A 23721-nucleotide genomic window follows, 5' to 3' on the forward strand; every position below is an offset into this window, starting at 1 on the left:
GAAAGGTTTAGCACTGGGAAACACTTTTTGAAAGATAAAAAGTGCATTTTATATACAACTATATGGATCAGACCAAAATGAGGGACAGATGAGGAAGAAAGAGGGACAGAGGGACACTGATGAGGAGGCACTAATATGCCACACTGATGGGCACTACCATTTAAAGTTTCAATCTATCTGGGCTAATAGGTTTTGTATTTAAAGTGTTTGTAAACGATCACCTTGTAAACAGCCCATTTAGTTTAAAATAGAAATGAAAGGCAAAACATGTGTGTATAGATATGTAGCAAGATCCCAGGCTTTAGTCTAATGAGAACCTCAAGGGCCATGAGCTGCTGACATCCTTCTGTGTAGAGTGAGTTACAGGGTATAGTGGGTGTAATACAAGGTAGATTCATGGGCGCCAGACACTTCTTGAATGCAAAGAGATTTTATTTCTCTTGAACAGAACTTTGGGAGAGAGGGTTAGGGCCAGGACACCCTTAGGTAGTGGCAATGTTAATTAGCAGACTCTTGAGACGTCTACAAGTTATGGCTGATAGCTTCAGCTATAACCCTGGTAAACCACTTCAAACCGCAAGGTATATGTACAGTATTGCGGTCGTCAAGTGGGTAAACTACCAGCAGCATAGGGAGACAACCATGGCTTCCTCTAGATCAGGGGTCTCAAACTGGTGGCCCTCCAGCTGTTGAGAAACTACAAGTCCCATCATGCCTCTGCCTGTGGGAGCCATGCTTATAACTGTCAGCCTTGCAGAGCCTCATGGAACTTGTAGTTTTGCACCAGCTGGCAGGCAGTTTGAGACCCCTGCTCTAGATACAGTGGAGGAGTGAAGTAGTCTCCCAGGGACAGAAAATGTGTTTTTTTTTTGCAGGATAAGTAAAAATCAAGGAAAAGAAGCCTGGAACAAGGAAAAGAATGCAACAACCACACCCAGGACTAGTGAGCTGCAACATATTACATTTTTGGGTTTTGGGTTTAGATACACTTCAGGTGCCTATACAATAGTAGCTACTTTGTCACTGCAAAGAAAGGAAAACATTATAACTGGTCGTATTTTGTGATTTCAGCAGCTTTTAAAAAAATATCCTGGCACAAACTCTCTTTGGTATTTGCCAAAAAATAGGTCAAATCCTAGGCATCTGAGCTCTTTAAGAGCTGGTGAAAAAGGAGGTACTACATAACAACGGGCTGGCATGAACACACTAAACGTGGGTTTGTGTAAAGATTAACCAGGTATTTCCAGTATCAGTGGGCGGAGCTATAAACTACTTGAGCAGTAATTGCGCAAACTTTCAGCGTGAAGCCCAAACTGTTCACACACAAGGAAGCGTGGGCAGGTACAGATTATGGGTATCTTCTATGATAAATGGCAGGCAAAGGTGATGTTTTTTTTCACAAGGTTCACCAACGTAAGTACGTGAGCTCAAATATATCTGATTGACATTTTCTTTCTCGTTCCATAGAGACTTACAATTGACTATTTGTTTTAGAGTAGCAACATGATCGAGATCACAGGTCAGGTACAGCTTAGTGTATATACAGAAGACCTAATGAAAGTGAAGCTACTAAACACCGATATCCCAGGAAAAAACTGCATTGTGTAGGTTTAATGTTTTTTTTTTTTTTATGTTATCGCTTTGTTTTGTTTTTAATACAGGGACGTTTTTAATACTATAGTATAATTAAATCATGTATGGTAAATGCATAGTTTAATGATTGTTGTGTATGAGTAATGTGTGGAGTAGATGTAATTTCATTGTAAATGTATTTTCTACTATGACAATAAATCTTATCTGTTTATCTTATTATTAACCACTTCAGCTCCGGACCAATAAACACCTTAAGGACCAGAGGTGTTTTTCCAATTTCGCACTGCGCTGCTTTAACTGGTAATTGCGCGGTCATGCAATATTGCACCCAAACAAAATTTGCGTCCTTTTCTTCCCACAAATAGAGCTTTCTTTTGATGGTATTTGATTGCCTCTGCGATTTTTTTTTTTGCGATATAAATGGAAAAAGAGCGAAAATTTTGAAAAAAAAAGATATTTTCTTCTTTTTGTTATAAGAAAAATCGAATAAACTAAATTTTAGTCATACATTGAGGGCAAAATGTATTCAGCCACATGTCTTTAGTAAAAAAAATGTCAATAAGCGTATATTTTTTGGTTTGCGCAAAAGTTATAGCGTCTACAAACTAGAGTACATTTTCTGGAATTTACACAGCTTTTAATTTATGACTGCCTATCTCATTTCTTGAGGTGCTAAAATGGCAGGGCAGTACAAACCCCCCCCCCCCCAAATGACCCCATTTTGGAAAGTAGACACCCCAAGGAAATTGCTGATGGGTATGTTGAGCCCATTGAATATTTTTTTTTTGTCTTAAGGGATTGAATAATGACAAAAAAATAAATAACATTTTTACAAAAAGTTGTCACTAAATGATATATTGCTCACACATGCCATGGTTATATGTGGAATTGCACCCCAAAATATATTCCGCTACTTCTCCCGAGTATGGGGATACCACATGTGTGGGACTTTTTGGGAGTCTAATTGCGTCTAATTGCGCACGGCACCCCGAAATCCAATCACCACCTTCAGGATTTCTAAGGGTGCAAATTTTTGATTTAACTCCTCACTACCTATCACAGTTTCGAAGGCCATAAAATTCCAAAATAGCACAAAACCCCCCAAAATGACCCCATTTTGGAAAGAAGACACCCCAAGCTGTTTACTGAGAGGCATGTTGAGTCCATGGAATATTTTATATTTTGCCACAAGTTGCGGGAATATTACAAACTTTTTTTTTTTTGCACAAAGTTGTCACTAAATGATATATTGCTCACACATGCTATGGGCATATGTGAAATGACACCCCAAAATACATTCTGCTGCTTCTCCTGAGTACGGGGATACCACATGTGTGGGACTTTTTGGGAGCCTAGCCACGTACGGGACCCCGAAATCCAAGCACTGCCTTCAGGATTTCTAAGGGCATACATTTTTTATTTTACTCCTCACTACCTATCACTACCTATCACAGTTTTGAAGGCCATAAAATGCCAAGATGGCACAAAACCCCCCAAAATGACCCCATTTTGGAAAGTAGACACCCCAAGCTATTTGCTGAGGGCCATGTTGAGACCATTGAATATTTTTTTTTTGTCCCAAGGGATTGAATAATGACAAAAAAATAAAAAAAAAATTTTTTTTTTTACAAAAAGTTGTCACTAAATGATATATTGCTCACACATGCCATGGTTATATGTGGAATTGCACCCCAAAATATATTCCGCTACTTCTCCCGAGTATGGGGCTTTTTGGGAGTCTAGTCGCGCACGGCACCCCGAAAACCAATCACCACCTTCAGGATTTCTAAGGGTGCAAATTTTTGATTTAACTCCTCACTACCTATCACAGTTTCGAAGGCCATAAAATGCCAAAATAGCGCAAAACCCCCCAAAATGACCCCATTTTGGAAAGTAGACACCCCAAGCTATTTACTGAGAGGCATGTTGAGTCCATGGAATATTTTATATTTTGCCAAAAGTTGCGGGAATATTACAAACTTTTTTTTTTTTCACAAAGTTGTCAATAAATAATATATTGCTCACACATGCTATGGGCAGAAGTCAAATTACACCCCAAAATAAATTCTGCTGCTTCTCCCGAGTACGGGGATACCACATGTGGGGGACTTTTTGGGAGCCTAGCCACGTACGGGACCCCGAAAACCAAGCACTGCCTTCCGGATTTAAATATATAATGCTACCAAAAAAACTGTTAGCGATCGCAGGGATCAGGCCTGACTCTGCGATCGCTGCAGTTATGTGTTTAGTGTTTTGTAAGTGACAGTGATCGATCGATACTGCACTTGGGTGGGCTGGGCAGAGGGGCAAAACGCAGGTGCTAGCAGGTATCTGGGCTGATCCCGCTAACAATGCGTTTTTTTGGAACCCTAAACTGCTGGGGATGCTAGTATAGATCTGATCAGATCAGATATTGATCTGTTCAGATTCTATACCACTACGGGAGGTGTATGCTTTGCGCGTGGGTGTTAGCGGTACTGGCACTAACCTAGCGCTGCCTGGGGCGACGCAGACCCTGACCCTAAAACCTAATTGATATCACCCGCCGGGTGATCAGGGGGTTAAACCTTTATTGGGTAATAAATGGTGGGTGCCCTGATGCTATAAAAAGCAAACTAACCAGAGTCACCCGTAACACTTATACGGTGATCAGTGGTGAAAGGGTTAACTAGGGGCAATCAGGGGGTTCAAATTTTTATTAGGTAGTATATGGGGGTCCCTGGCGCTATATAAAAACCTGACGGGGAACCTAAGTAACTAACTGGCTAACCAGCGTCACCAGTGACACTTATACTGTGATCGCTGGTGAAAGGGTTAACTAGGGGCAATCAGGGGGTTAAAACCATTATTGGGTAGTATATCGGGGTACCTAGCGCTATAAAAACCTGGCGGTGAACCTAAAAAAATAACTAGCTACCTAGCGACAGTAGCGACACTGATGCAGCGATCAGAAAAATTATCGCTTAGTGACACTGGCAAAAGGGGGTGAAAGGGTTAACTAGGGGCAATCAGGATGTTAAAACCATTATTGGGTAGTATATCGGGGTACCTAGCGATATAAAAACCTGGCGGTGAACCTAAAAAAATAACTAGCTACCTAGCGACAGTAGCGACACTGATGCAGCGATCAGAAAAATGATCGCTTAGTGACACTGGCAAAAGGGGGTGAAAGGGTTAACTAGGGGCAATCAGGATGTTAAAACCATTATTGGGTAGTATATCGGGGTACCTAGCGCTATAAAAACCTGGCGGTGAACCTAAAAAAATAACTAGCTACCTAGCGACAGTAGCGACACTGATGCAGCGATCAGAAAAATGATCGCTTAGTGACACTGGCAAAAGGGGTGAAAGGGTTAACTAGGGGCAATCAGGATGTTAAAACCATTATTGGGTAGTATATCGGGGTACCTAGCGCTATAAAAACCTGGCGGTGAACCTAAAAAAATAACTAGCTACCTAGCGACAGTAGCGACACTGATGCAGCGATCAGAAAAATGATCGCTTAGTGACACTGGCAAAAGGGGGTGAAAGGGTTAACTAGGGGCAATCAGGATGTTAAAACCATTATTGGGTAGTATATCGGGGTACCTAGCGCTATAAAAACCTAGCGGTGAACCTAAAAAAATAACTAGCTACCTAGCGACAGTAGCGACACTAATGCAGCGATCAGAAAAATGATCGCTTAGTGACAGTGGCAAAAGGGGGTGAAAGGGTTAACTAGGGGCAATCAGGATGTTAAAACCATTATTGGGTAGTATATCGGGATACCTAGCGCTATAAAAACCTGGCGGTGAACCTAAAAAAATAACTAGCTACCTAGCGACAGTAGCGACACTGATGCAGCGATCAGAAAAATGATCGCTTAGTGACAGTGGCAAAAGGGGGTGAAAGGGTTAACTAGGGGCAATCAGGATGTTAAAACCATTATTGGGTAGTATATCGGGATACCTAGCGCTATAAAAACCTGGCGGTGAACCTAAAAAAATAACTAGCTACCTAGCGACAGTAGCGACACTGATGCAGCGATCAGAAAAATGATCGCTTAGTGACAGTGGCAAAAGGGGGTGAAAGGGTTAACTAGGGGCAATCAGGATGTTAAAACCATTATTGGGTAGTATATCGGGGTACCTAGCGATATAAAAAACTGGCGGTGAACCTAAAAAAATAACTAGCTACCTAGCGACACTAGCGACACTGATGCAGCGATCAGAAAAATGATCGCTTAGTGACACTGGCAAAAGGGGGTGAAAGGGTTAACTCTAGGGGCAATCAGGGGGTTAAATCTTTATTGGGGGGTGATAGGGGGCTACCCTGGACCTAACACTAACTGCCCTGACAGTTTTTACTTTTACAACTGACACTGAATGCATTGATCAGTAAAGAAATGATCAATGCAATCAGTGACACTGTGACTGGGGGGGGGGAGGGGGGGCGGGGGGGATCGGGGGGGGGGGTTTGTGTACCTACGTGTACCTATGTGTCAGTGTAGTGTTTTGGTGCACTTACTTTGTGTCTTCTCCTCGTAGTCCGGTCAAAAAGACTGCCCCGAGGAGAATGACATCACTTCCTCCTTCCTGTGTAAACAATACACAGTGGGAGGAAGTTCGTCATTGGCCAGGAGCGATCGAGAAGGGGTGGCCAGAAACCAACGGCCATCCCCTCATCACGGATCGCTCCCGGAGGGAAACGGACCGCCGTAGCCAGCGGGAGGGGGTCCGATCGGACCCCCCACCCGCTGGAAGGCAGGCACGTACATCTACGTGCTTGTGCCTGCCTGTGCCATTCTGATGACGTAGAATGGCAATACGGCGGTCCTTAAGTGGTTAAAGTGAATGGATAAGCTTTTCACTTTTTTCAGTTAAAAGAAGTTAACATAACGCAAATCATTTACCAATATATGCTAATCAATAACAAAGACAGAGTGGTGTGGGACTTTGTGCCCACCTTGTAGGGCTTAATAAATGCATATACCACAGAGTAAAAATATATAATTATTCTTCATTTTCCATATACCAACGGTCAAGTAAAAACATTACAGTTGTGCTGGTCCTGACTGACGAGATCAAGACAGATGGCTTACGCATTTTTACGGGAGATCCCGCTTCGTCAGGGCCTTAAGATAGCGTGAATTTTGTACAAATATTGTAATAACCTATGAATGAGATGTTCACAAAATTAAAATAAATATTGATACATTTTTAATCACTACTGACTATAAAAGCAGAGGGTTTAAAAAAAAAAACTTCATAGTTGCTTAAATGACATTACAATACATTATAGAGCTAACAGATTAGAGTTACATTCCATTTATTTATTTGATGAATGAATGAATGAAATAATTTGTATAGCGAGCAACGCGAACTGAATCGCCTCAAGGCAATTCCAACAATGTGTCAGAAACATCAAATAAATAAAAAAAAATGTATCTTGTCAGTCAGGACCAGCACCTCCTGGACCAAATAACAGTAATGCCGCGTACACTCGATCGGAATTATGGTCGGAAAAAGGTCTGATGGTTTTCTCGATGGAATTCCGCTCATGCTGTCTTGCCTACCCACGGTCACACCAAATTCCGACCGCCAAGAACGAAGTGACGTACAACAGGACTAGAAAAAGGAAGTTCAATAGCCAATAGCTTTCGTCTCGTAGTTGAATCTGAGCATGTGTGATTTTTTGCGTGTCGAAATTGCATACACACGATCGGAATTTCCGATAGAAAGTTTTTCTGTCGGGAAAATTGAGAACCTGCTCTCAAATTTTTGCTGCGGTGACTTCGGCCAGCTAAATTCCGATGGAGCATACACACACGGTCGTATTTTCCGATGAAAAGCTCTCATCGGTCTTTTGCTGGCCGAAATTTCCGATCGTGTGTGCGCATAATAATAATAACTGTGATTTTAACCTGTTTTTACTTGACCATTGGTATATGGAAATTAAAGATTAATTATATATTTTTACTCTGTCGTATATGCATTTATTAAGCCCTACAAGGTACACACAAAGTCCCGCCCACTCTATCTTTGTTATTATCGTATATTGGTAAATTATTTGCGTTATGCTAACTTCTTTTACCTGAAAAAGGTGAAAAGCTTATCCATTTATCACCACCCTCTAAACAAGCCCTTGTAGCCAGCTTTCAGTCCATGTACTCACCCTATGGCCATGCCAACGAACCTTATTTTGTACAGTAAAAGTTTATGGTGAACTGTGCCCAGTGCTTTACAGTGAATTCAGGTGATGGGTAAATAAGTTGTCTCAGTCAATCAGCAGGAGTTTCTTCGGCTACTGTGCATGCTGGGATAGGATTTATTTGGGTGGAGTCAGGTGATCTGGGTTCTTCCTGCCTGGGTGGAGGTGTATCAAATGAGTCCTGGTTGCTAGACCTGAAGCCTATCCAGGAGTCCTACTGGCTGCAAGGTCTAAGTGAGGCCTATCCAGTAATTGAAGGTTCTGCAAAAGTGGAGCAGCAAAGGTTAATCCCGAAGCCTGGGGCGGAAATGCGTGTGTTAGAGGCCCGGCTCGAGGGGAACCTGATCGTTGCCGGAGGTTAAGGAGAAGCAGTTGCCACAAAGGGACGACCACTCCTGTTACCATTGGCAAGCTTTGGAAGGGATGAAGTTCTGAAGGAGTACCAGAGCAGATGCTTCATTAGCCGGGGACGGTGAAGTAAGTGGGAAAACTTTAGTGTAGACTCATCAAGGAAGACAGCGGGTAGCTGTGAGTAAAGCTTGAAGGAGTATGGCGGGTAGCTGAAGTTAAGCTTGAAGATTGAGGGATTCAGCGGGTAGCTGAGAGTCGGCGAGCTGAGCTTAAATCGGTTGTATAGTCTATTTTTAAACTTGTACCTACAGGTAAGCCTTACCTGTAGGTAAAAAAAAATTCCCCGTGCAATGAGCAGCTGACTGCAGGGGATTCTCGGGTGAAAGCCTAGGAAAGAGCCGGACCTTGCTGGAAAGAAGTCTCCCCGGCGCATGTCACGCCAAGGCAACATGTCATCTCCCTCGGCATGGACCAGGGGAGTTACTGACACCTCGTTCTATGGTGATTATTTCATAATGATCTAGTATGCGGTGCATACTAGCTCATTATGCCTTTTTCCTTACAGGGGTATTAAAAAAAAAAAAAAAGTGTCAGCGGGTATACAACCGCTTTAAGGACCTACAGTGGGATACTGTGAGTTAAGCTGGAAGATCTACAGGGGGAAACTGAGTTAAACTGGAATATCTACAGTAGGATACTGTGAGAGAAGTTGTTGGTATAGGAGACAGCAGTTGCTACAAGATACAGATTGCTGCATTCAGCTTGAAGGCCCTTTATCTGTATTGCTGTCTGCCTAGTTCTATTTTTGTCTATGGAGTTAGCCTTAATTGCTATTGCATTTGCCTAAGAGCCCGTTCACACTGAGGCAGCACGACTTGCAGCGTGACTGCCTCAGGCGACCGGGATCTGACTTTAGCGGCGGCTTGTGAAATGACTTCTGTATAGACGTCAATGCAAGTCTCCCCAAAAGTCGTACAGGAACCTTTTTCTAAGTCGGAGCGACTTGAGTCGCTCCGATTAGAATGGTTCCATTGCATAGAGCAGGACGCGACTTGTCAGGCGGCTAAGTCGCCTGACGGGTCGCCCCTGTGTGAAACGGCCCTCAGGGTGCCCTGTGCCCTAACCCTCTCTCCCACCGTTGCTGTTATTAGAAATAAAATCTCTTTGTTCATTTTTAGAAAAAGTGACTGGCACCCAATCACCATCCCCATTATGCCTTGTAACCTGCACCCTGAGGAGCAAAGTCAGTTTTCCCTGGCTCTGGGGATTACCATCAGGCCCTTGGAAATTTGGGAGACCGCTACACAATATACGCTTATTGCGATGTACCAGATACATATTGGCCTAAATTTTATTGGATATTGTTTTATAGTAGAAAGGAAAAAAATATAGTTTGATTTTCAAAATTGTCTTCATTTGTTTATAGCGCAAAAATTAAAAAAATGTAGTGGTGATCAAATGCCACCAAAAATAAGCTCTATTTATGGGGAAAAAATCTGAGACAAACTTTATCTGGGTACATCGTTGCATAACCGTGCAATTGTCAGTTAAAGTAGCGCAGTGCTATAGCGCAAAAAATGCCCTGTTCATGAAGGGGGGTAAATCTTCCGGAGGTCAAGTGCATAAGGTAAGAGTATTTCAGATTGTAGGACTAGTGTCTTTTATAAAGAAATTCATGACAAGCTAGTACTCCTTTCCATTTACGCTGAGTAGGCAAATGACAGGCCCACAATAATCTCAAGTGTTTTATGAAGTATGATGAAATTCTTAGAATTTTCAATGACGATCATAAAGTGAACCTTAAAGAAAAAAAAAAGAAAAAACAAAGACATATAGAGAGCTAATGGCAGAGTGGACTTTGGTAAGGTAGAGATAAGATATCATACAATCTGTACAAAAGTTAGGATCTGAAAAGTAACTATAGCCCTCCCAAGGAGACCACTAAAATGCAATGAATGCAGTAATTATTTCTGGCTGTACTAAAGATTCTCCATTGAAACATCAATGAGCTGACTCGCCATGTAAAGTGTCTGATCCAGAGTCCACACTTAATCCATGACTTCTTCCACACTGGACTTGCTAGACTGATGTTATGTATAAATGCTTTGTCCTGGTAGTGAAATGTTAATATTTGTTCATTTTACAGTACTGTATGCAAATATGAAATTTAAGAACTGCAAGCAAACAGGAAATGATATCGGTGAAGAACGAAAATAATTTTTCTGCTTTTTGATAACTGCTAACAAAGCATAAAAAAGCCATGCTGACAGTAAATCACATGCTCAACAATACAGTGTGATATTGCAGTCTTGGTGGTGGACAATTGATATTCATTTGAACTGTGAGGAGTGTGGTGGTCTTTCGAGAAGAAGAGACAATAAACAAGTAACCTTCACTGAGCTTCTGAATCTAAAAGCAGCTTTGTTGACTGCCATAAATTATTTGACGGGTCACAGGCAAGGAGTAGTGGTCAAAGATGGCTTTGGTTCTTCACCTGTTGGCTTGTATCTTTGGGACTGGTGCATGGGTGGCCATCAACGGCTTATGGGTTGAACTTCCACTCATCGTCAATGAACTGCCAGAAGGTTGGTACTTACCATCTTACCTCACCATAATAATCCAAATGGCCAACATCGGGCCTTTGTTTGTTACCATAATGCACAAGTGGAAGCCTGGGAGGCTAAAGGAAGTTTGGGTCATATACACCATAATCATTTTGGGAATTGTGGCATTATTCCTTATGGCTTTTTTCTGGAAAGAAACCACCTGGATAGGAGGCCAGTTGCACAGTACAGGATTCCTGGTCTTGACCTTTTTCCTATCTTTAGTAGATTGCACTTCATCGGTAACCTTTCTGCCGTTCATGATGCAACTGCAACCTAAGTATATAACAACATACTTTATCGGTGAGGGGCTTAGCGGGCTCATCCCAGGTCTTTTATCCTTGATCCAAGGTGTAGGAATGATAAAGTGCATTAATGTGACACACACTGAGAATGTAACAGAAGGATGGTTAAACACCACAGAAACTGATCACTATATACAGACTCAATATCTCCCGGCAAACTTCTCCGTTCAGGTCTTCCTTTTTCTTTTGTTCATCATGATGGTCTTCTGTTTCGTAGCTTTTTTCTTCCTAAGTAGGCGTTCCCAGCAGGAAGACCCCAAAAATGACTTGCTCCAAAGTACAAACACCCTGAATTCCTACACAGCAACGGACATATCAAATGACACAGAGCCTTCAGAGGTGAGCGGGACAGGTGGAAGCACCAGCAATCAGAATTCTCCAGAGTCCAAAGAAAACAAAGTGGTGTACTCATATGGCCATTATGCACTTATATACTTCCTCACTGGATGGGTGAATGCCCTCACCAATGGAGTCCTTCCTTCCATACAGACATACTCATGCATGCCATATGGTAATCTGGCATACCATCTGGCAGCAGCGCTGGGATCCATGGCAAATCCTCTAGCTTGCCTGATTGCCATGTTCTTACCTAGCAGGTGAGTGTTAATGTTTCTATATTAAAGCACACATAATATATATGTAGCACTGACCCCCGAAGGAGCTGCTGGTTTTGTTGGGCTTACCGTTACCTTCTTGACCTCTTCTTCGTCTAGGGGTTCCCTTGGTAGATGGCCCAAAGAAATGTGGAAACTAACACGGAATCTTCTTTTGGGTTATTTATTTGAACCAGAAACAGTGTCTTTAGACAAGGGTAGAGGGTTAGGATTAAGCTCAGGTACTTTAAATTGCCAAAAATGGAAAGTCTCTTATAGGAAAAATCCAGAGAGTAGCAACCGTTTCACAGCTGGATTTTGCAACCCCCGGATAGATCTCCTCTCACTAGGCCTAGCAGTCGGTAGGGTGTTAAGCAAAATCTCTGCCACAGACTTGAGCATAGAATATTTGAGAAAAATCTCTGCCACAGACTTGAGCGTAGAATATTTTAGAAAAGTCTCTGCCACAGACTTGAGTGTAGGATATTTGAGAAAAGTCTCTACCACAGACTTGCGTGTAGCATATTTGAGAAAAGTCTCTGCCACAGACTTTAGTGTTACTGAGGGACATAGACAAATTTAAAGAGCTATCATACAGTACCAGTATCTCTCAGCTGATCCGGCAATACCGTATGAGTGTAGATCCATGTAGTGTCCTTCAACTAAGCCTCCAGGCTCCTTCAGAGAAGCCAGCCTTGCGCATGGCCTTCTCCTGAAGAGTCCTCCCCTGGGGTTTCTCCAGTTGCTGGGCCTCTCCCTTGGATGAGACGGCACCGGACCACCTTTGGATCAATAGGCCCCGAAACCCATTCAAGCCTGTCCCTTCAGTTGTGTTGCCTCGGGCTAGCCAGCCTCGAGACTCGAAATGCATGGTTTTACAACTCAGGCCAGGAGGGCCTTGGGACTTGTCAGGAAGACCAGAACTAAACAGCCAGAAAATCTTCTCTGGACAGAACAGAACAGAACACCCCGAAGCACGTGACGTCAGTATCTTAAATACCATCTCCTAGAATGCACAGCAAGAGAGCACGCCCACTGGGCTGGTTCCAAAAAAACAGTGGCATTCAATACACCCAGCTAGACTGTGTTCTCCACCTTGTCGGCGGTGACAGCGACACCTGCGGTCAAGGAGAACCCAGTGCAACCCAGCTAGACTGGTACTGAAACCAGAAATTTAGAAAATTAGCCCCAAAACCCAACTGTGGTTTCAGGAAAGTTTACTTTGAAAAAACCATAGCGACTGCTCGTCAGGAGCCAGCGCTATACAAACATTTTAGGCAGGTGTGAAAAAATGCATTAATCATTCTTTTTATTATTCACAAAATGGAAAGTAAATGAACAGAAGGGAAATTTAAATCAAATCAATATTTGGTGTGACCACTCTTTGCTTTCAAAACAGCATCAGTTCCTCAAATCAACCAATTAGACTTGCACACAGTTTTTGAAAGGAACTCGGCAGGTAGGTTGTTTCAAACATCCTGGAGAAATAACCATAAATCTTCTGTGGATGTAGGCTGCCTCAAATCCTCGGAGCCTCGTGCTCCTTCTACAGGACTGTAGAAAGAGCAGGAGGCTCTGAGCGCGTAGCCTGACATTTTCAGCCCTCTCTTAGTGACGCAACGTTCGCTGGTGCATTCCATGCTGGTAGACGTGGACTTCCTAGTCCCAAACAGGGTGTCCATTCCCTTCCATAAGATCTTCAGCAGTCCAGATCCCTGGCAGTGCCTGCAGGACAGAAATGAGTGGAAGATACCATATCTCATGATGGGCGATTTTATATCTTGTGAGTGTTTTTAACTGTTGTGAATAAACAGCCTTGATTTAATACTGAACTTAGGTGACGCGTCCCCCTTTTTTTACTTTTGTTCCACACAGAGCTGGCTAAACTCTCGATTCTTGGTTCTGTATATACCTATTATAGCTGTTCTTATCCTACATACTGCGTGCACCGGTACACTCTGATCTTTTTCCTTAAATCCATTTGTCTCTTTGTGTAATACCAGACAAATGTTGAGATCAGGACTCTGTGGGGGCCAAACCATTCCTTCCAGGACTCCTTGCTCTTCTTTACACTGAAGATAGTTCTTCATGACATTGACTGCAGAATAAATTTGGGGCCAACCAAATGCCCCCCTGATGGTATGGCATGATGGTTAAGTATCTGCCTGATATCTGCCATTTCTCAGCACTGAGGACACAATTGAACCTGACCAAATTGCCAACTCCATTTGCAGAAATGCAGCCCCAATCTTGCAACGAACCGCCACCATGCTTCACAGTTGGTTGCAGACACTCAATTTTGTGCCACTCTCCAGCTCTTCTCCAAAAAACTGCCTCCTGCCACAGCCAAATTTCACATTTTGAGTCATCAGTCCAGAGCACCTTACATAGTTGGTAAGGTTGAAAAAAAGACACCAGTCCATCCAGTTTACCTGTGGTGTGTGAGTGTGCTTGTGTTTATGTCCATAGCACAATGTATATCCCTGTATGTTGTGAAAATTACGTTTTTTTTAAAACTATTGATACTCCCAGCTGATACCACTGCTTATGGAAGAGAATTCCACATCCTTACCGCTCTGATAGTAAATAACCCTCTACGTAATTTATGGTTAAACCGCTTCTCTTCCAATTTCAGTGAATGGCCGCATGTCTTTTTAAATTCCCTATCACTGAAAAGTTTTTTCCCTATTGTGGGGTCACCAGTATCGTATTTGTACATTGCCATCATATCCCCTCTCAAGCATCTCCAGAGAGAATAAGTTCAGTGCTTGTAGTCTTTCCCCATAACTGAGATTCTCTAGTTCAGGGATCTCCAAACTATGGCACTCCAGCTGTTGTGGAAGTACACTTCCCATGAGACTTTGGAAAATTCTGACATTCACAGACAGGACTAGGCATAATGGAAATTTTAGTTCCTGAACAACTGGAGGGCTGTAGTTTGGAGACCCCTACTCTAGTTCCTTAACCACTTCAATACCAGGCTATAGTCATATGACGTCCGCAGATGGGATTTCCCATCCTGGACGGGCGTCACATGACGTCCTCAGCTTCTCGCCACTCCTGCGGGCCCCCACAGCGTGGCGATCTGGTATGACGCATGTCCCTCGGACACAGCCTATCCCTGATCTGTCTAAAGAGCCCCAAAAAAAATGGCTCTTTACCATGTGACCGTCTGTGTTCAATCACAGCCGGTCACAGAATGTCAACGAACAGCAGTAATGACATGTTACCGGGTTCTCCTCCTCACACACTGATCGTGTGTGAGAAGGAGATTGGGGTAACATCTCGTTACCACTCACAGTGTACACCAACCACACTGATTGCCCCCCTACCAATAAAGAGGACCTGTCACCAGCCATAAAAGTACCTGTCATCACCCATCAAAGAAACTGTCATCACCCATCAAAGTACCTGTCATCACCCATCAAAGTACCTGTCATCACCCATCAAAGCACCCAAGTAACTGTCACAGCCCATCTGAGTACCTGTCACAGCCCATCTGAGTACCTGTCACAGCCCATCTGAGTCCTTGAGTACCTGTCACAGCCCATCTGAGTACCCGAGTACCTGTCACAGCCCATCTGAGTACCCGTGTACCTGTCACAGTCCATCTGAGTACCCAAGTACCTGTCACAGTCCATCTGAGTACCTGTCACAGTTCATCTGAGTAGCTGAGTACATGTCACAGTACATCTGATTTCCCAGAGTACCTGTCACAGTTCATCTGAGTACCCGAGTACCTGTCACAGTCCATCTGAGTACCTGAGTACCTGTCACAGTCCATCTGCGTTCCTGAGTACCTTTCACAGTCCATCTGAGTACTCGAGTACCTGTCACAGTTCATCTGAGTAACCAAGTACCTGTCACAGTTCATCTGAGTACACCAGTACCTGAGCACCTGTCACAGCCCATCTGAGCATCTGTCACAGTTCATCTGAGTACCTGTCACAGCCCATGTGAGTACCTGTCACAGCCCATCTGAGTACCTGAGTACCTGTCACAGCCCATCTGAGTACCTGTCATTGCCCATCTAAGTACCTGTCACCACCCATCAGAGTACCCGAGTACCAGTCACCAGCCCATCAGAGTACCCGAGTACCTATCTGTAGCCCATCAGAGTACCAGAGTACCTGTCACCAGGTCATCAGAGTACCCGAGTACCTGTCACCAGGCCATCAGAGTACCTGTCACCAGGCCATCAGAGTACCCAAGTACATGCCACCAGCCCATCAGAGTACCCGACTATCTATCTCCAGCCCATCAGAGTACCTGAGTACCTATCACCAGCCCATCAGAGTACCCGACTATCTATCTCCAGCCCATCAGAGTACCTGAGTACCTATCACCAGCCCATCAGAGTAACCGAGTACCTATCACCAGCCCATCAGAGTACCCGACTATCTATCTCCAGCCCATCAGAGTACCTGAGTACCTATCACCAGCCCATCAGAGTAACCGAGTACCTGTCACCAGCCCATCAGAGTAACCAATCACAGAGTTTACAATCACTTTAATTAGCTTTGTTGCCCTTCTCTGGACTCTCTCTAGCTCCAGCACATCCTTCTTGAGGGCTTTTTTGATTGGAGGAAAAAGGGATGAGAATTATTTTCTGCACCCCAGTTCTTATGTTTTCCTGCATAGTTGAGTCTTGTTTGCATGCCCTATGCACAAAAACATAGGCACTGGGGTGCAGAAAATAATTTTCATTCCCTTTTCCTCCAATCAAACCCCCCGTGTCACAAGAATCCCAGTCTAACATAAAGGCAGGATGTTGTTTAACCAGTTCTCAACCAGCCGCCGCAGTTATACTGCGGCAGGTTGGTTACCCTGGGCAAGCCGTCATAGCTATACGTCGGCTGGCTTTCAGACCACTAGGGGGTGCTCCGCCACAGCCGATGCGCGTGCCTGACGGACGCAATGATTGCCGGGCACCTGCGATCGCTCCGCACAGAGACAGAACAGAGATCTGTCAATGTAAACATACAGATCTCCATGCTGTCAGGGGAGAAGAGACTGATCTGTTGTTCATACTAAGTATGAACAAGGATCGGTCACCTCTCCCAGGCAGTCCCATCCTCCCCACAGTTAGAATCACTCCCTAGGACACACAGTTAACCCCTTGATTGCCCCTACTGTTGCCAGTATCATTTATACAGTAATCAGTTAATTTTTATAGCACTGATTGCTGTATAAATGTCAATGGTCCTAAAATTTTGTTTTTGTACAAAGTCACACGACCTTGCATTTGTCAGTTAAAACAACACAGTGCCTGGTCATTAAGGAGGCAAATCTTCCAGGGCTGAAGTGGTTAAAAAGAAAGATCTGTTAATTTGGTTATACACAATCTAATTGTAATTAGTGCACAATCTTAAAATGTAGCAAAACGATGTCATGCAAACGTAGGTACCGTAGGTCCTCTCACTACATAACTATTGGTGGCGCTAAAAGGAGAACATACAATCAGATGACGCGTGTGTCAATCAGCTTTGGATTTACTGAATACAACCACTTATACAATAATGGGCGTGCAGCTAATATGCAAATGAGACCCTTTCTACAACCTGTCACTATCCTCTGCCCATCCCATCTACTATATTATTATACTCTATTATTTTGATTGACAGAACAGCTGAGATGGTAAAAATTATAGAACGCTTCCACTGCATTACAGGGGTTGAGTTTTTTTTTCTTCTTCTAAGGCTAAAGAGCATCTGTCATACAAGAACTATAATTAGAATGTAAAGCCAAGGAGTAGAAGTTCCCTATCTAACAAAAAATTACACATGGCCATTGTGAACAAAAATAATACTTCTCTCAGCTCTTCCATAATAGTAAACCCTTTGTCTACAGACAAGTCAGACTCTGAATTGTGCAGATTAGAGTAATTTATAATTCAACGGAAATATATGAAACACTCTTCAGTTAACTAAATGTATTTCCTGAAAGTCACAAAAATATATATATTTTTTTTCAGTTCATCCACATAAAAACGACATGAAATGCTCCTTTCCTGACACAACATGACAGCATATACGTATGGGTAGGCTCCGCCCTCTGCCTATTCCAGGGACGGTTATACGGTTATACATATATATACATATATATAAGTAAAGCCCCATACACACTATCAGATTTTCCTTCAGATTTACCAAAACCATGTAGTGCAAGGGCCTGCCTGATTGCATACAAATTGAAACTCCTAAGGTTTGACCTCATATGATATGGTTTTGGTAAATCTGAAGGAAAAAATCAGCAGAAAATCTGATAGTGTGTATGGGGCTTAAGTCTCTTCCCTGCAGGCAGCATTTTCTTTTCTTGATCATACATCACGGGACACAGGAGCTCATTACATAGTGGGTTATATAGTCACCTCTGGTGATTGGACACTGGTTAACCCCAATTAAGGAGAATTCCTCCCCTATATAACCCCTCCCATATGGGAGGCACCTCAGTTTTTTAGCCAGTATCTATGGTGGTTGGTCACGTAAAACATGTGTTATGAAGAAAGCTCTGTGCAGGTCCCTGGGCAGCTGAGCTATCGTGCAAGAAGCATTTGATTGGGTTCCCGTTTAAAGGGGAACGTCTGTTTGGAGAAGAATTAGACAAATTCGTCCAAAAAATTTCAGGGGGTAAATCTACTCTCCTTCCAGTCAAAAAGAGCAAATGTCCATCATTTAAGCGTTCTCTCTCTCCCGGAGCATCAAGCTCTAAGCAGTGGCGACGGCCTTCTCAACCCTCCTCTACAGGAAAGGCTCAGGGCCGGGCCCAAGGGCAGAAAAAGACTTGGGGGCGGAAGCCTGCCAAGCAGAGCCCAAAAGCTTCCTTGTGAAGGGGCGCCCCCGCTCGGCCGAGTGGGGGGAAGGCTCGGCAGTTTGCGGAAGCCTGGCGGGAAGAGATCTGGGACAAGTGGGTGATCTCTTCGGTATCTCTGGGCTACAAGCTAGAGTTTCAGGAGATTCCACCTTCTCGCTTTCTAAGGTCAAGGATCCCCAGGGATCCAGTAAAGCAAAAACCGCTTTTTCTGGCCTTAGATCACTTACTATCCCAAGGGGTGATAGTAGAAGTGGAACCAAAAGAACAGGGTTCAGGGTTTTACTCAAATCTCTTCACCGTTCCGAAGCCAAATGGAAGTGTCAGACCTATCCTGGATCTGAAGGATCTGAACCGGTTTTTACGCATCCGGTCCTTCCGAATGCAGTCAATTTGCACTGTGGTCTCCTCCCTGCAAGGGGGAGAGTTTATGGCATCAATAGACATCAAGGATGCATATCTCCATGTGCCAATTTTTCCCGCACACCAAAGGTATCTAAGGTTCGCGGTAGAGCGGCGCCATTTTCAATTTGTGGTCTTGCCGTTCGGGCTCGCTACGGCCCCTCGAGTCTTCACAAAGATTCTGGACCCTCTCTTGGCAAACCTAAGAGCTCAGGGTATAGCCGTCATGGCTTATCTAGAAGACTTGCTTCTCATGGAGAAAACAGTAGCGTTCCTGAACCACAGTGTTTCCAGAACACTAGAACACCTAGGTTGGATTATAAACCTAGAAAAGTCGTCCCTACAGCCTGCCACCAGGTTGGAATACCTGGGTATGTTTATCGACACCGCTCAGGGCAAGGTGTTTCTTCCAAGGCCAAAAGCCTTGGCCATCGGGGATCTGGTGCATCTAATTCTGGGTAGGAGATCTTCCCCTATTCGATTATGCATGAGACTGTTAGGGAAAATGGTCGCCTCCTTCGAGGCCGTTCCATTTGCCCAGTTCCACTCAAGGCCTCTGCAAAGATGCATCTTTGCGGCCTGGAACAGGAAGCCCCAATCCTTGGATCTTCCTATGCGTCTATCCCCAGGGACACGCAGGAGTCTCGTCTGGTGGTTACAAACCGAGAATTTGCTGAAAGGTGGGGAAATGGTCTGCGATCGAGAAGCTATTGCCCATAAATATCTTGGAGATCCGGGCAATTTATATGGCTCTCATAAGGTGGTCTTCCAGACTACAGGGTCTCCCTGTTCGGGTCCAGTCCGACAATTCCACAGCAGTGGCCTATATCAATCACCAAGGCGGTACCAGGAGTCTGGTAGCGCAAAAAGAGGTGAATCGCATACTTGTCTGGGCAGAAAAGCATGTTCCATGCCTTTCTGCAGTCTTCATTCCAGGAGTGGAAAATTGGCAGGCGGATTTTCTGAGACGCCAGCAGTTGTGCCCAGGAGAATGGTCTCTGCACCCCGACGTGTTTTTGGACATATGTCGCAGGTGGGGTACTCCAGACGTAGATCTGTTTGCGTCCAGGTTCAACAGAAAACTGGACAAATTCGTGTCAAGAACAAGAGATACACTTGCTCAGGGGTCAGATGCTCTGACAGTTCCCTGGGATCAGTACAATCTGATTTATGCCTTCCCCCCGTGCCCGCTTCTGTCGCGGTTCCTGGGAAGAGTCAAGAGGGAAACAAAGTCAGTCTTTTTGGTAGCCCCGGCTTGGCCCAGGCGACCGTGGTACACAGAGATCATGAAGTTGGCAGTAGGCAGGCCATGGATCCTCCCTCTCCGGCCAGATCTGCTCTCACAGGGTCAAATCTACCATCCTGCTTTACACAGTCTGAATTTGACGGTTTGGCTGCTGAGACCCACATTCTGAGAGACCGTGGGCTTTCGGGGCCAGTCCTTTCTACTCTGGGTAATGCCAGAAAATTGGTTTTCTTGGTAGCCATTTCCACGGCTAGAAGAGTGTCAGAACTAGCAGCTCTCTCCAGCAAAGAGCCATATCTTATTGTTCATAAGGACCAGGTGGTCATGCGCCCCAACAGGTCCTTTCTACCTAAGGTGGTTTCGGGATTCCATTTGAATTAAGATGTAATCCTACCATCCTTTTTTCCGGACCCACAGTCCGCAGAAGAAGAATCTTTGCACACTTTGGATGTGGTTAGGGCAATCAGTATCTATCTTCAAGCAACAGCTCAGATAAGGAAAACTGATTGCTTATTTATTTTGCCGGAAGGCTCTAGGAAGGGCCAGGCGGCATCAAAATCCACTCTCTCAAGGTGGATCAGACAGATTATCTCTCAGGCCTATAGTGTTAGAGGCAAAATCCCTCCTTTTCAAGTGAAAGCGCACTCTACTAGGGCTGTAAGTGCTTCTTGGGCAGTGCATCACCAGGCCTCCCTGGCTCAGATCTGTAAGGCTGCAACTTGGTCATCAGTCCACACATTCACCAGATTCTATCAGGTGGATGTCAGAGGGCAAGAGGATATCGCCTTTGGGCGCAGTGTACCGCAGGCTGCAGTTTAGGTCCTCCGGCCCATGGCGGTCTATAATTATGATCTGTGTCTCCCTCCCCTCAATCTGAGCATTGCTTTGGGACATCCCACTATGTAATGAGCTCCTGTGTCCCGTGATGTATGATCAAGAAAATAGGATTTTTATATACAGCTTACCTGTAAAATCCTTTTCTTGAGAGTACATCACGGGACACAGGGCTCCTGCCCCCTCTTGGGTTTTACGTGGTTTCCTATTGCTTTGCTACAAAACTGAGGTGCCTCCCATATGGGAGAGGTTATATAGGGGAGGAATTCTCCTTAATTGGGGTTAACTAGTGTCCAATCACCAGAGGTGACTATATAACCCACTATATAATGAGCTCCTGTGTCCCGTGATGTACTCTCAAGAAAAGGATTTTACAGGTAAGCTGTATATAAAAATCCTATTTTTTTTGCCTCGCTGCTACAGCCGGTTTTGCTGCTGCTGAAAGCAGGATTTTCTTTTCCCTCACCTTGCCGGATTCATCTGGCCAAGCTGCACAGGTTCAAGCCTCCCCTGTGATGAAGCTTCCCGCTGTACAGGCTGTAAATCTCCTGTATGGGAGAGATCCCACCCCCCTCAGGATACAGAGTGATGGGGGTGATGACATCTGGTCTCTAGGGATTGCTCCATCATGACTCAATAATTGACACTCATTGGACTGCCTGTATGGTCATGAAGCGTGCAGGTGGTAAGGCACCACATGGTGCACAAGTCTATAGTATTCAGCTACTGCTGCAAATATGTTGCTAACTTGCACCACTGAAAGCATATGTCACACATGTGAATTTTTCTGGCTGTCCATAGTGCCATTCTGTTTACTATTGCCTCACAGGTTGTGGTTTGTATCTGCAATCCTGCTAATGCTGATGACAGGTGTGCTGTGCTGGGCTGAAGCCTTCCGATTAACTCAGCAAGGCCTGGCCCTACAGGCTTGACTTATTGTATGCAGGTATGCTGTTAGCTTGCACCACTGAAAGCGTATGTCACATTTGTGAATCTTACTGGCTGTCCATAGTGCCACTCTGTTTACTAACGCTTCACAGGTTGTGGTCTGTATCTGCAGTATTGATAATGCTTAGGCTGATAACAGGTGATGCTGAGCCTTTCCTATTAATACAGATCCCGACCCTGCCAGCTGGGCTTACTGTGTATTAATGCTTGGTTGTGGTATGGACCTTTTTTGGTACATGTGTCTAAGGTAGGTTTAAACTGCTAGTGCTAATGGTCTGATGACTATTAACCTGCGCTGCTTGCCTGTGATTACATTGACTCTACAGTACTAATGACTGCTATGTGTTCATTACTATGCATTTACATGTTGACCTTGATGCTAAAATGAAAGTCAGGCTCTGCTTAGTTACATTTCCTTAGTAGTGATGGACGAACTTCCGACGGGACGTTTCGCGAACGCGGACCGCGAACGCGGCCGACCGTTCGCGAAACCGAACGTTCGCGGCGGGCCCCATTGACTTCGCAAACCTTTAGGTCAAATTTGCAGCCACAAAATAATTATTAGCTGGGCAAACATAGTCCCACCACATGGCCAATGACATAACACATGTATGAGGTGAATTTGGGATCGATAACTACAAGCATTCTTTTTTTATATGGGAAATTGTTCTGACAATTCAGGACTGTGGAGCGCATGAAGGCAATGGAGGAGAGGGAAGGTCAGGGACCAGGGTAGGCAAAGAAGAGGGTGCAGGAGATGATCACCAGCAGCGTCACATACAGCAATGACACCTGCACCGTGATAGAGTCATCTGACAACAGCACCGTGATACAGAGCACTGACATCAGCAGCGTGACATACAGCACTGACATCAGCACCGTGATATACAGCACTGACAGCAGCACCGTGATAGAGAGCACTGACATCAGAAGCGTGACATACAGCACTGACATCAGCACCGTGACATTAAGCACTCACACCAGCACCGTGATATACAGCACCGACAGCAGCACCGTGATAGAGAGCACTGACATCAGCAGCGTGACATTAAGCACTCACACCCGCACCGTGATATACAGCACTGACAGCAGCAGCGTGATAGAGAGCACTGACATCAGCAGCGTGACATTAAGCACTCACACCAGCACCGTGATATACAGCACTGACAGCAGCACCGTAAGCAGCCCCAGGAGGAAGTCAGCACAGCACAGGGATGGTGTGATCCCCTCATAATAAGAACCCCCAGGAGAAAATCAGCACAGGACACAGGGATGGTGTGATTCCCTCATAATAAGAACCCCCAGGAGAAAATCAGCACAGGGATGGTGTGATCCCCTCATAATAAGAACCCCCAGGAGGAAGTAAGCACAGCACAGGGATGGTGTGATCCCCTCATAATAAGAACCCCCAGGAGTAAGTCAGCACAGCACAGGGATGGTGTGATCCCCTCATAATAAGAACCCCCAGGAGTAAGTCAGCACAGCACAGGGATGGTGTGATCCCCTCATAATAAGCAGGCCCAGGAGAAAATCAGCACAGCACAGGGATGGTGTGATCCCCTCATAATAAGAACCCCCAGGAGAAAATCAGCACAGGGATGGTGTGATCCCCTCATATTAAGAACCCCCAGGAGAAAATCAGCACAGGGATGGTGTGATCCCCTCATAATAAGAACCCCCAGGAGAAAATCAGCACAGGACACAGGGATGGTGTGATCCCCTCATAATAAGAACCCCCAGGAGAAAATCAGCACAGGGATGGTGTGATCCCCTCATAATAAGAACCCCCAGGAGAAAATCAGCACAGGACACAGGGATGGTGTGATCCCCTCATAATAAGAACCCCC

The 23721-nt window shown here is 44.6% G+C and overlaps 1 protein-coding gene across 4 annotated transcripts in view; it reads left to right on the top strand.

Moving 5' to 3' along the window:
- Positions 1-1242: 1242 nt before the first annotated feature.
- The window catches only part of SLC52A3 (solute carrier family 52 member 3), a 46787-nt gene continuing 24308 nt past the window's right edge, over positions 1243-23721 (top strand). Inside the window, exons 1-3 of one of the 4 annotated variants that reach the window (XM_077460444.1) lie at positions 1243-1383; positions 1468-1604; positions 10280-11637. In XM_077460444.1, the coding sequence (XP_077316570.1) occupies positions 10610-11637 (1028 nt within the window). In that variant the 5' untranslated portion in view covers positions 1243-1383; positions 1468-1604; positions 10280-10609. Of the gene's footprint in view, positions 1418-1467; positions 1605-10279; positions 11638-23721 lie in introns of all 4 variants that reach the window. The other 3 variants (XM_077460445.1, XM_077460446.1, XM_077460443.1) reach the window with 3 other exon arrangements.

Source organism: Lithobates pipiens, unplaced genomic scaffold (assembly GCF_037356315.1).
Source record: "Lithobates pipiens isolate NorthernLeopardFrog02 unplaced genomic scaffold, aLitPip1_a1.2 Scaffold_28, whole genome shotgun sequence".
NCBI lineage: Eukaryota > Metazoa > Chordata > Amphibia > Anura > Ranidae > Lithobates > Lithobates pipiens.